General features: G+C 36.6%; 1 protein-coding gene across 1 annotated transcript in view; it reads right to left on the minus strand.

The window, feature by feature from the left end:
• Positions 1 to 237: 237 nt before the first annotated feature.
• The window catches only part of wdr27 (WD repeat domain 27), a 38,331-nt gene continuing 26,094 nt past the window's right edge, over positions 238 to 12,474 (minus strand). Inside the window, exons 23-24 of the mRNA XM_014983166.2 lie at positions 10,717 to 10,815; positions 238 to 4,174 (exon numbers count right to left, since the gene is read on the minus strand). Of these exons, the coding sequence (XP_014838652.2) occupies positions 4,061 to 4,174; positions 10,717 to 10,815 (213 nt within the window). The 3' untranslated portion in view covers positions 238 to 4,060. The remainder of the gene's footprint in view (positions 4,175 to 10,716; positions 10,816 to 12,474) is intronic.

The raw sequence follows: 12,474 nt of genomic DNA on the forward strand, positions 1-12,474 counted from the left end.
GTACATCTTTGTGTGATGCCTTGAGCAACCAGGAGGGTGGAGGGAGTAGAGTCCTGGGCTTCACCGCATCTTTGGCTTGGAAGCAGATGCTCCTTTGCTTGACTAGCAAACTAATTTGTGACTGCTCTACAGGGTGCATATGTCGGTCTATGAGGATCCCCCATGACCTTCCAGAATTGAGTCCATTAACCCCTGGCTGCTCGTGGGCACTTTGTGTTACAGGCCTTCTAATGGTGATTTTATTTTTTTTTTTTTTGTGTCCTTTCATTATTTAGCATACATTGAAAACGTCACAATAGTTGAATGAATAGAATTTCACCTCACAGAGCTTTTTTTGTCTATGATATTTGATTTTATGATCTGTTATTGATGCCTGTGTTGGTTGTGTTAATAGTAAGAGATTAGCAGAAATTTCCCAGCACTTTGATGATTATACCTGGCTTATTTTCTGTTTGCTGCTGTGCTTAATTAGTGCTTTGCAGAGCTTTATTTAATTTCCCAGACATCTCCCTTTTTCTCTCAAAGGATCTACATCATTACCTTAGTCATCCAAATCTTAACAACTGCTCAATAAACCACACATTGACTGGTTTTATGGTACAATTTATTCCGTTCGATTGTTTTGAAACAGTGTAGTAAAATGTTTAAAGCCCAAATCCCTTTTTGATTAATCAGCCAGAAAAAATAAAAATAAAACCCTATCTGCTGTCCAGCTGTTTCTGCTCCCAATAAGAGAAAATTAGCAAGGGAATTTTTTTTTTTTCTATTGAATAATTTCAAAGCTTTGGGATTGTTTTACAGCGAGACCCTGTCTTCATTGTGCTGTTTATTCACTAGAATTCTCCAAGAAACCGTTAAGGTCTTCCCAGAACAACCGTATTTATACTTATGTTAAGTTATACAGGTTGGTCGTGCCTTCTGAAATGGTTGAAGTAGATGTCACTTAAAGTAAAAGTGGTTGAATAGCAAGCCTTGCTTTTCAGATTTGTTTTGTAGAAGCATTTTAAATACCATGCTGTTTATTCCACATCGCCATAATGTGCTGCTTTGGTCACCCAAATAAAACATCTTGAAGTTTCATCATTGCCACATATGATGAAATGTGGCAAATTTCAAAGGATATTAACATTTTTCAGGCATTGTAGAAATTCACCTTCTGTAACTTTGAGTTCATTGTAGCATTTTGTGGAATATTCAGCTGATTACTCACAAATTTAAGCCCAAAGTATAACTTCAAGAGCATGTAAACTGAAATTTAAAGGGGTAATAAGACAACATTGTGAGATATTTTAGCATTTGCATTAACACTGGGATACAAAGAGACTGTTTTCACTGAATGTGGTGTCACATTCTGCCCAAAGTCCTAAATCTGTGCACGCCCTGGTCCAGACAAAGTTCTTCTAACAGAACAAAAATATTTTCTGAAAAATTAAACTCTTTACAGGAATAAATGAGGGCTCATAGGTGCGGCCATTTTCAGCTACATCCCCATTCTGTTCTGATGAGATCAACGTAGGGAGTACACCAAGAAAAAAAAAAAAAGATCTCACACACAGGAGGAATGTGTGCATATGGCAATGTATAACCTTTGTCTAAAAAAATGTTCTCAGTTTATAAAAGCAGCAGTTTAATTCATTTAATAGAAGACAGAAACACGTTCCAGCATGCAGAAGGGGGGAGAATGCAGCTTCATAAATTTAGTCAAAAAAGACAATTTATTATGTTTTGTTTTCCTATTTTTCTGCTTGGAGGAACACTAAAGCTCACCATGATAGGATGAACCCAGCATTGCCAGTACATATCTGTCTCTGTAGCACAAAAACAGACACCAAATCCCACATACTACAGACAAACATAATCCTCGACAGACCCAACACCAGAATTTGTGATAAGACATGTGGCTGCTACTAATGTATAAGTTGAAATCAAAATAATAAAACAGATGGCAATCTGGCTTTGGAATCAATTAAAGCACATAGTCCAAAAAGACAGTATAAATCAAAAGCAGACTACTGGACAGAGAACAAGAAAGAAATGAGAACTCCTATGAATCAGCAGCCCAGGAGAGGATTTATCATTCCATCTTCAGCACCAGCATCAAGTACAATATCTTTCCTAATGGATAGGAGATGAGTTAAGCTGGAAATTTTTATATTTTCCAGAAAGGTAAAGTCCTCTGAAGCCTCTGAAGATTTGATTAAGTGTTGCAAAATACCAGTAGTAGAAGTTTTTCTGGAGAAAACAGAAGCAAGCGGTTTGATATGATTTATAAAGTAACATCAACAGAAGAAAATATTTAATCTTTTTTTTTTCCCTTGTATCCAAGCAGAGAAGAGGAGTGTGTTTATTTGCAGATTAGGAGATTTTCTGCTCCGACTGGCAACCACCAACCTCAGTGTCAGCCCTTCTCAAGTGCTTCATGGTCGCTCTAGATTTGAAAAAGCCTCCGTTTATAAGGTGCTCCATCCATGACTCCATGTGCTCGTCACCTGAGCTTCAGCCCACCTCCGCTCCTTCCCCAGCCTCATTTTCCCAGCTCCTTCAGGCTTCCATCTGCACTTCGGGCTCCCCCACCAGCCTTGGGGTCCGGGGAGAAGACGTCTAATGCTTATAATAGCCTACATATCATGACCATTATTAGTTTAGTCTAGAAGAACCGTTCTTGACCTGTTCTATTCCTTTTGTTTCAGATTACTTGTGTCAGTTGACTGTTGTCAGATTAAGATCCCTAATTAATCAGTTTTAAGTTTGAGTAACCTACTGCTGGTGGACAGTGATTATGCTGTTTTGGGTTAATGATTAGCTTCCTGTGAATGCTGCTATCCTCACTTGTGCGACATAAATTCTAGTGTTCTCAATGCGAACAACTTATATATAGAAGGATGAACAACATCTGTAAACAAGCTAAACAGTTAACACTGTATAAGTAAGGTCAAGAAGAACTAAATTAAGCAAGCATGAAAACAAACAAACAAAAAACACAGCCCCTTCTCCAAACTTGGCATTAATTCATTTCTTCTTGTATTTGTTAGGAAACTAAATAGAAATCAAAACTAAAACAAAAATAACGTAAAGAACAGGGGACAAATGTATGTAATACAATTTAGAACAATTAAAAATTGCTTTTGGTTAACCTAATTTGAGTGCTTAGTGGACCAGTGAGGTGTTCATTCAGGGATGTTACAGTCTTAACATTATTTATTATTATAAATTGCATAAATCAGCTACACTTAAAACATAATACTATGCAAAATCAGTCCTTTGTGAAGCAATATTGCACACTAATATTTGATATTCAATTAGGGCTACAAATTATAATCAGAGAGCTAAATCTGCATTTAGGTTTATGTCTTGTATTAAAGACATTCTCATGTCCTTTAGACTGTTTTTTAACAGACTACACTAGTGCATCATCTGCATAAAATGGAACTCAACAACTTTTTGTCTTTACCCTGCAAACATTTATATTACTCATGATTCGGGGAGAAAAGAGTTACTATGGAGCTAAAAAAAACTGAAGCCTGTTTTGTTAGTATGAACAGTAGGAGCATATGTGTTTCTGGCAGCCAAAACGGTTGCACCCAGTTGATGTCATGGCTCTGACATAGTGATCTGGTAAATAGTGGCCACCGCCTCTGATTCTATACATCTGTTCCACATAAGTAACAATAGTTATTGTGATGCTTGAGTGTCTAAATGCTTCAGAAATTAGAATGATCTATAACAATGCTTTTGGCAAATGTATCTACAATTGTCAAATACAGACGTACCACATTAATGTGGCTAACTCTGACATTCCTCTGACTCTCAGAAGGAAATAAGTAAACATTGGGGGATTAGCTAAGATGAACAAGCTGCAATGTGTTGCTCATTTTTAAAATTCATAGCAAACACAAAAGAACATACATCAGCAGTAACGCTTAGAGTGTTTTTGATCTTCATTTTAGCTGAAAGCAACAGAAACAAAATACTTAAATTCTTCCTTTCTTATAAAATCCTTGCCTGTGGGTTTCAGCTCCCTTAATGAAAGCTGCATGGTGTTTCCTGCAGCCATCTGTAATTACGTAGTCACGTTAGAGATGCAATGAACAGCAGCGCTGGTGTCATGGGACAAATGGGACCCTGTGCTTGACTGAAACAGTCGTAGCTTCCCGTCCAAGGTTCCTGTTAACAACTGGAGTAGTGAGAGAAAGGAAGAGAGAGAAAGAATGACATCAGTGTCAGCTTTTACTTTCTTCTCTGGATGAACTTTCTTGACAAGCATGTCACTCAAGACGCTTCTTTCCAACCTACTGATAAAAGGAGTTACAAACAGCCCTGATTTCCTTGTTCCACTGTGCTTAGGACCAAAGATGTCTTTCCCATAGAAATGATTAATTTTCCACACATGTCATTTATCATAAAAAAATGATAAATGACAGTAAGCTGCAATCAATCTCCACTCTGGTCTCTATTCAATAATTAAGAGCCACACATAAAGGTAATCACTTTTTGACTCTAAAGAAGTACTTCATTCATAAGTTTTCTGTGAGCCAAAAGACCAAGTAGTGGTAATGAAGCATTGCCGCAAAACTTTCAATGCCAAACAGCATCAATGCCAATAAGGAAGGCCACATGATGTCACAGTGTAGTGCTAGTTTGTTGGTTGATATGCCAGCTGAAACTACTGTGCAGAACTATGTCAGATCCAGGCCTTACCTTGGAAAAAAAAAAGTTTTATATGTGCTGAGTTCAAGATCCCAGCATTTACCAAATTATATAGCCATTTGGAGTACAAAGTCATGGAGGAACCAGAAGAGTACTTATTTTTAATCTATCTAAAAGTTACTGCCAGCATTTGCATTACAGCACATTTGCTGGCTGTGAAAATAACCATCATTATGGTGCTACAGTTGGATGGTGAGAAAATGACATTTCTCTGGAAAATTGTAACTGTTAGTTTTGGCCAAGTTTTGCTCGAGCTCCAAATCTCTGAGAAATAAAAACGGTTCATAACCTCTCGTAAGATAAATACAACCATGCTTCCTCGCCTTTTCTCTCCATATTTGCTTTTTCTTATATTTGTCTGTCACTATGTTTCTTCACAACCTATTGACTACTCTTTGGCAGAGGTGAAAGGTACGTAACTCTCACAATCCCAGAATGTATTCTATAGTGTAATGTTTGTGGGCATTCCCTATATAGGAAACTTGTAATTTAAATAGAATAGAGTTACTCGCAAGCATATTCATACATCCTAACTTCTCCATATGTTACAATCACAAATTTGAATGTATTTTATGGGGATTTTATGTAACAGAGCAACACAAATAAATATAAAGCGCTCCATGAGATGCTTGGATATTGTTTCATACCTTGACCCTGAATAAACTCATTGGGTAATAAAACTTCTACAAGCCACTATATTTTTAGACTGCAGTGGTTAAAAGAGAGTTAAAGTTGGGAAATGGGCAAAATTTTACTTCAATGTCTAAAAGCAAATTTCAACTCTGTTTTACATCATTTAAAGCAGGTATAGTTGTTAAACTTTATTACACTCTAGGACAAAAATAACTTTACAAGTCGTTCAAAACAATAAACAGTTTCTCTGGGGATTCTTGTTTAATTGTCAATGACTGTATTAATATCCTTTATGGCAATTTCTTCGGAGGTGCTGGCTGGTTGTAAAACTTGTGTCTTTCAGAGAAATCTAACAATAGGAACAGAAGAAAACTACTTGGTAAAAACAAGACATTTGGCCCAGCTGTCCTCCAACATTGTTTCCCATGTACACTACAGCACTTTTATGCTGGAGAAATCTTTTACCAGCAGGCAGATGACTGTGCTGGAAAGGAGAGTCACACATGCTGTGGTCCGAGGATGACTCAAGCATCATAAAATGGAGAGAAGTTTACCCGACTTTGATTGGTGAAGGTTTCAGTCTACTTTGAATACACAAATGATTTCTAAGTGTGCTTCAAGGCCAAAGACGAGCGTGTTTCTTCTAAATGTAGCCAGGTTAAAACGAGGACATCATGTCTGTATATGGGTATCTGTTAAACGATGTAGCAGTTCACTTTACAGTGTCTTTAACCTTTAAGGAGTTGCCTTTTAGTCATCTTATTCAGGGAACTTAATTAACAGTTTAGGTCTTTCCTCCCACACTGCAAAAGCAGCTATTTAAAACTTAACAGGGTCAGAGATAAACTCACTCTAAAAGACACTGCAACCTTTTAAATGAAATGGGAAAAGAATTTCAATTTATCTTATGCCAACATGGAAGATCAAAACTATATAACTGTTTTGGATTAAAAAAAAAAAAAAAAAAAAGCAATAGACTTTTTTTGGTTTTAGATTCTGTACTTCTAGCAAATATCAGCAAACCGACACATAAATCGTAAGCCGGGAATTTGGGTGACCCCCGGGGCCAGACGTCAGAGCTTATTGCAAGATGATTTACTAGAGAAATACATGGTGGGGTCAGGGAGCACCAGTTCAAATGAGTTATCGAGTTTTCCTAAACGCTGCACTTCGAAGGAAAGCAGCCCTCATAGGTTGCGTTTCTGTTTATTGACTTCATTTGCACCGTCAGATGTCCTTATGTAAGACAACTCAGCTCTTACACAAGCAGAGAGTAGATTGTTTTTCAAAACCATTTGCCCTTTAATAATCTGGAAAACCTTTATTCACACAAAAATAGACAAAAGAAGTCTCTGAAACATCTTGCTATTTCTGTTGATTTATTGTATTTTTATAGATCAAAGTTAAACTTAGAACCTTTGGGGAATGCTAAGTGAAATCAGATTGCGGACTTGCAGGAGACACACAGCTCGTTACATAATCTAAGTTACTGTCAGCCATGATGGCTCAATACCACAGAGCACAAATTCAAAGTTCAAAGCAGAAATAAATATGACACTTAAAAATGCGGCGCAGATTAGATTTTCAATGGGTACTTTTCTTAAATATTGGAATCCTTGAGAGAACGTGTCAGCCTGTTGACAATTTATGACTGTGATAATACGATTAGAACTGATTTTTCCTTCTACATGTTTTTATAGTTGTGTAGCACAACGCCCACTAATAGCACTATAAAAGACTAATCTGCAATAAGAATCCCAATGGAGAAAAAAAGATGGGTTTGATACATGGAAAAGTAGATGGGCAGCCACAATGCCAAGCTTTCACTATACCAACAAAGCATTAAAACTAATACGTAGCAAAATGGTCATAGATACGTTTTTGGACTTAAGAGACATAGAGCGAAGACGAATGAAAAAAATATTCCTTACTCTGTCTGTTCCAGCACTGTGAAATCCTATACAAGGAGACTAACTGCAAAAGGGGATATGCATGATACATTGACAGAAGGAAGCCAGTTAGTTTGGCACAGGTTATTTCTCTCTGTGCGGTATATTTCGCAATTCAAAAAATGTATTGATATAATATGGTAATGTTGTTTCTGTACTTTTTGCCAGTGAGTGCAGAAGATGCTGCAATTGTTTTATGTGGTGTGCTGGTGCGATATACCTTTTCATACTTAAGATATTTTAAAAGCAAATTCAATTCAAAAACTGGCACTAGTATTATAACGTTTTCCTGGGTTGACTTTGAAGCCAGACTACCGAACACTACTGACCACTTTCATTGTTGATTAATTCAGTTGCAAAGCATTTCTTTTAGAAATAACTGCAGTATCACACAGAATGTAACATGAAAGAAAATATAAGGTGATCTCTTTAAGTTTCAATCAATAGCCCAGATCCGGCGAATAAACTTTAAATAATCCAACGACAAAATGTGGCAAACAAAAAGTTACCTCAAACAGTTATCTGTTGGGAGATATTTGTCTATTTACTCACAAGTGCATAAATGAACCAATCACTACAGTTTAAGTTTGCTTGTTTTGCTATAAGGCATTGTGCTCTGGGTCAAACTTTATGGTTCAGTCAATCCCTGCTAAGCAATATGTCTTACCTTTTGAAATGCCAAAAGGCCACAAATTAAATAATACAGTGAAAAGACCTGGTGGGACCCCAGCTGTATGCTGTACTGTGCTGCAAATGAACAAAGATGATACAAAATGACATGGAGAGTAGTGAGAGCATGGAAGTCATTCAGATGATTCACTCTCTGCTCATCTAAGCTTGGATGACACCGCGTATGAACTTTTCACATACAGCTGGTTGTCTTGGTGAGTGAACAAAGCTCTGCGCAAAGTCTCTGTCACTGAGATTCATAGTAATGGAGACAAGAGAGGCATGATCAAAAGTCCAGAAAATAAAATGGCGACTAATTAGCCTTATTAGGATTATACTGATATGTTTTTCTTTTCTCTTTCTCTCATTGTATATAATCCCTTAGATTAACAACTTCATTTTAATACAAGAAGGAAACTTGTATTAGGTGCAGGTTTTGCACAAGATTGGAGGCACACCTCTACTGTTTTATATTTAATTGTCGATAATATGCATTAGTAAGGTTATAAAGCAGAAGCACTGTGAAAGCCCATAAGATTTTGCAGGGCAACAAAATAAAATCAGGATGCTTCCATTGACCACATAAGAACAGTCATTTTCATGGTCTTTGAAGTAATAAGGTGGGAAACACGAGTGGAAAATGATTGGAGAAAAATGCATTACACTATCTGCCTGTGTCAAACATCAAAAGCTTCTCACAGCAGCAAATATGGAAAACAGCTGGTCCTGAAATGTGGCTAAACAGCAAGATGAGCACAGGTTGGGGAAACATTTTAACCAACAGTTTAAATTTAGTAACTTAGTTTCCAAACCTTTTTGCAGGTCATCTTATTAGTCCAACAGTAACAATATGTAATTTGCTAAATATGCCTTAGATCTTAATTGGGCCTGTCTACTCTGATCAGATGAGACTAAGATTCAGCATCACAAGGTGAGTCTGGCATAAATCAACCTTGCACACATTCAAGAAAGAATAAATAAAACAGAGTGCTTGCTCTCCATTTGTGGATTTGGCAACCAGCTGGCAAGGTGGGTGAAATGTCTTGCCCAAGGACACAACCACTGAGACGGGTGTAGCGGGGTTCAATTCGGCAATCCACCGGTTATAGGACGGTCTACCAATCAACACAGATATGATTAACCAGAAGAAAAGGTCCTTAGTTCATTCCACCTAAATTCTACAGAAAACCTGCAGGCAGAACTGAAAATGCACGTGCGTAGAGGATGAGAGACTGTTTGGAGAAGAATGTAAAAAGAATTTCTGTCAAAATTATCTTCTAATTTTGTTTAAACTTATGGAAAACAGGTAAGCGGTGAAGAGTAGAGGTAAATGGTGTTATACAATGTCTATAAACCCAAGCTGGTGAATCAGTATGCGTGAATAAGTAAAAAATAAATTAAAGAGATTTTTGTGTAATTCTATGCTAACACAATGTCTATTAACATTTACACACTTTAAATAATAAATTGTGGTGGACATTGTACACATATTTCCCCAAATGGCACAAACTTGCATTTGTATTTGATTGTTATCACAACCTTCTTCTGGATATATAAGAACAAAGCAAAATGAGAAGAATCTGCGTAAAAAAGCAAGGTTTAACTTAGTTGAAAAAGAAAAAAACAAAACAAACTCTGTCTGCTTTTAATTCGCGTCTTATCAAATAAAATAGAACGTCCAGAAGACCTGAGGTGGAACAAGTTTGCTCTGACTGATTAAGTGTGGCTTTAAACTGTGCAGATCATTGTAGCCAGTGAATGGCTGTGGACCAAGGTTTCCATTTTCAGACTAGAAAATCTGAAAATATCACTGCTGTGATGAAAAGTTTTCTCCAAATGGAGTTACACAGATGGATGTGCAGATTTAAAACATGTGCTGTGGGTCGAATGGGCCGTCAACTAGTCTCAGGAGTCATCATGTGGAGGTTGTGATTTTGGTGCACATTTAAAAATGGTTCAGGTGCAAATTCCCTTTCTCTGGGGCATTACAAACAACTCTAGGAATCATCTTATAAAGAAATTGGTGTACTATTACATATCTTAAAATATATATATATACATGTTATATATATATATATATATATATATATATATATACACACACACACACACACACACATATATGCATGAGTTGTTTTTTGCTGAGTGTGGAGCCAGTTAGATTTAAAGGGTATTTAAGGGAAATTTAAATAAAAATCATTGTTAATGCTGTCAATGTCAAAGTTCTAAAAGTTTTCTGTCTAAACTGCATAACAATAAAATAGAGTAAAAAACACATAAATGTAAGAATCATCCAAAAAGACTGGAGACTTTGACCATTCTTTTTTGCTAAATAGCTCAAGCTCAATCAGATTGGCTGGAGATTCTCAGCAAACATCACATTTTCAAGGTTAATCAATGATTCAAAACTGTGTTTTGGCCTGATCTTTGACTGGGCCAATCTAACACCTGCATACGCCTTGCTCTAAATCATTCCAATGCAGCTGTGTTTAGGGTCCCATGTCCCAATCTCATGTCTTTTGCTGCATTTAACATGTTTTTTTTTTCTTTTCTGGATTGCTTTGTATGTAGTAACATCCATCTTCCTATCAACTTTAACCAGCTTCCCTGTGTTTGCTCAAGAAAAGTATGCCAAAAGCATTTCAAAAGATTTTATATTAGGAATATGTGCTAAGGGTAAAATATTGCAAAAAATGTAGTGAAATCTGACTTTTTTAATGAAAAAATTGATAGAAATGTGTAAAAAGCTTACTGATACCTCTGGTTTTGCAGGGTTAAAAGCCACACTGAGTACTGTGTCTGAGTGTCTCTGGAGTTTGTGGAGGTAGGTGCTGGCACGAATATCGTACACATATGCCTGAAATGACACATCAACCAAAACATTAGCTATTATCATCCATTAAAGCCCAGATGCAGGAGAATGTTAAAACATGGAAAGAAAGCCACAGTACCAGTCAGAAGATTATACACCTTCATTATGAACATGAACGTCATAACTTCTCACCTTTCAATGATTTATCTGAAACATTTTTAGGATGCTGAACAATAACATACAACTTCAGAAATATTCAAAACTAAAAATTGGGATCAAGTTTGAATTTATTCAATTTTTTTGCACAGTATTGTAAACATACAGAGTCAATACTAAACAAATGCTCGCTAATATTTGGTAAATGTCCCTTACCAGGTTTCACCACACAATTCGGTAGCCAACAGAAAGGTTTTGGAAAATGATGGCCAGCTGTTTGATGATTTTTGTTGGCATATTTATTGGTCATGATGGTTAGGAAGAACTCATAACCCATCAGTGTTGTTCTTAATCTGGAAATCTATATATTTCCTGCGTATTTTAATAGTTTGTAAAAAATCTAATTGTCCTCCTGGAGCATCTTGAATAAAGGTTTTGGGAAGTGTAAAACAATCTAGTGAGCCCTTCAAGAGTGTTCCTGTCCTTTTTGACCATGATTGCTTTTTGATATATTATGACAAGTATAAATGTACCTGGCTTATAGATGTCTCAGGGCAGCCACAAATAAATACCCTGCAGCACACTACAAACACTCTCCCAGTTTCCAGGAAAAGTTGGAAATGTCCCATCTTAACACTGATGCTCTAAATGTCCATGCTGTGCTGAATCCCCATAATTAATAACATCAACCACAATGGATAAATTATTTCACTGCTTTCCACAAACACATATAACAGAAGAGAGATGGGTAAAGAAAGAGGAGTCTGTCTCTTCTGAAAAAGACTTGAAAGTAAGGGTAAGACGCTGTCTGGAAAAGCAATTAAACAGCTCTACAAATATATGAGTGCACTGTTTGATTTTCTTTGGGACAAATCTTGACTAAAAATGAAAAATGTCCGGCATAAATGATCATGAGCCTAAATGGACGTAAAAGTGATAATGATACAGTCTGGATATGAATAACTCGAGGTGCTGGAAAATAAAAAGCTTTGCCATCCAGACAGGAAACTTAAAAGTCTGAAATAGGAAAAATGGAGTAGTGGAGTTAAGACCTTAAAAAGAACAAAATTGGACAGAAATGTTAAAATCTAACTTCACATCAGAATGAACCAGACAGCAGAGATAAGGGGAAAAGAAGGGAGGGCTATGATGTGGTCAAAATATTTAACATTTCACTTGTTGGAGGAGATTTTAGTTGAGTGATGTAGCTGTTTCATTGGAGGTTTTCTCATTAAACTAGTTTCAATGCAGTAATTTAAAGTAAGCAGAGTGCTTAAAATGTATTTAGGTATCATGCTGAGACATGAGATGATGTCCTGGCTGTCTCAGAAGGTGGTTTGAGAAGCAAGTATCATGGCACGTCAAAGCAGCATAACCACCCACTCTGAAAAATCATACAAAACTAAGCAATCTATGAAGGATGTTATAACTACAGCTCCACAAATTGCTTACACACAACCAGAATACTGTGATATATTCTTTCGGATGCTGTTGCTAAACCCTAGTTCAACATTTAACATGATAATCGCACTCTGATGGTTAGGACAA

The sequence above is a fragment of the Poecilia mexicana genome, unplaced genomic scaffold, assembly GCF_051168715.1.
Source record: "Poecilia mexicana isolate PSO_F unplaced genomic scaffold, ASM5116871v1 scaffold_15, whole genome shotgun sequence".
Lineage (NCBI taxonomy): Eukaryota > Metazoa > Chordata > Actinopteri > Cyprinodontiformes > Poeciliidae > Poecilia > Poecilia mexicana.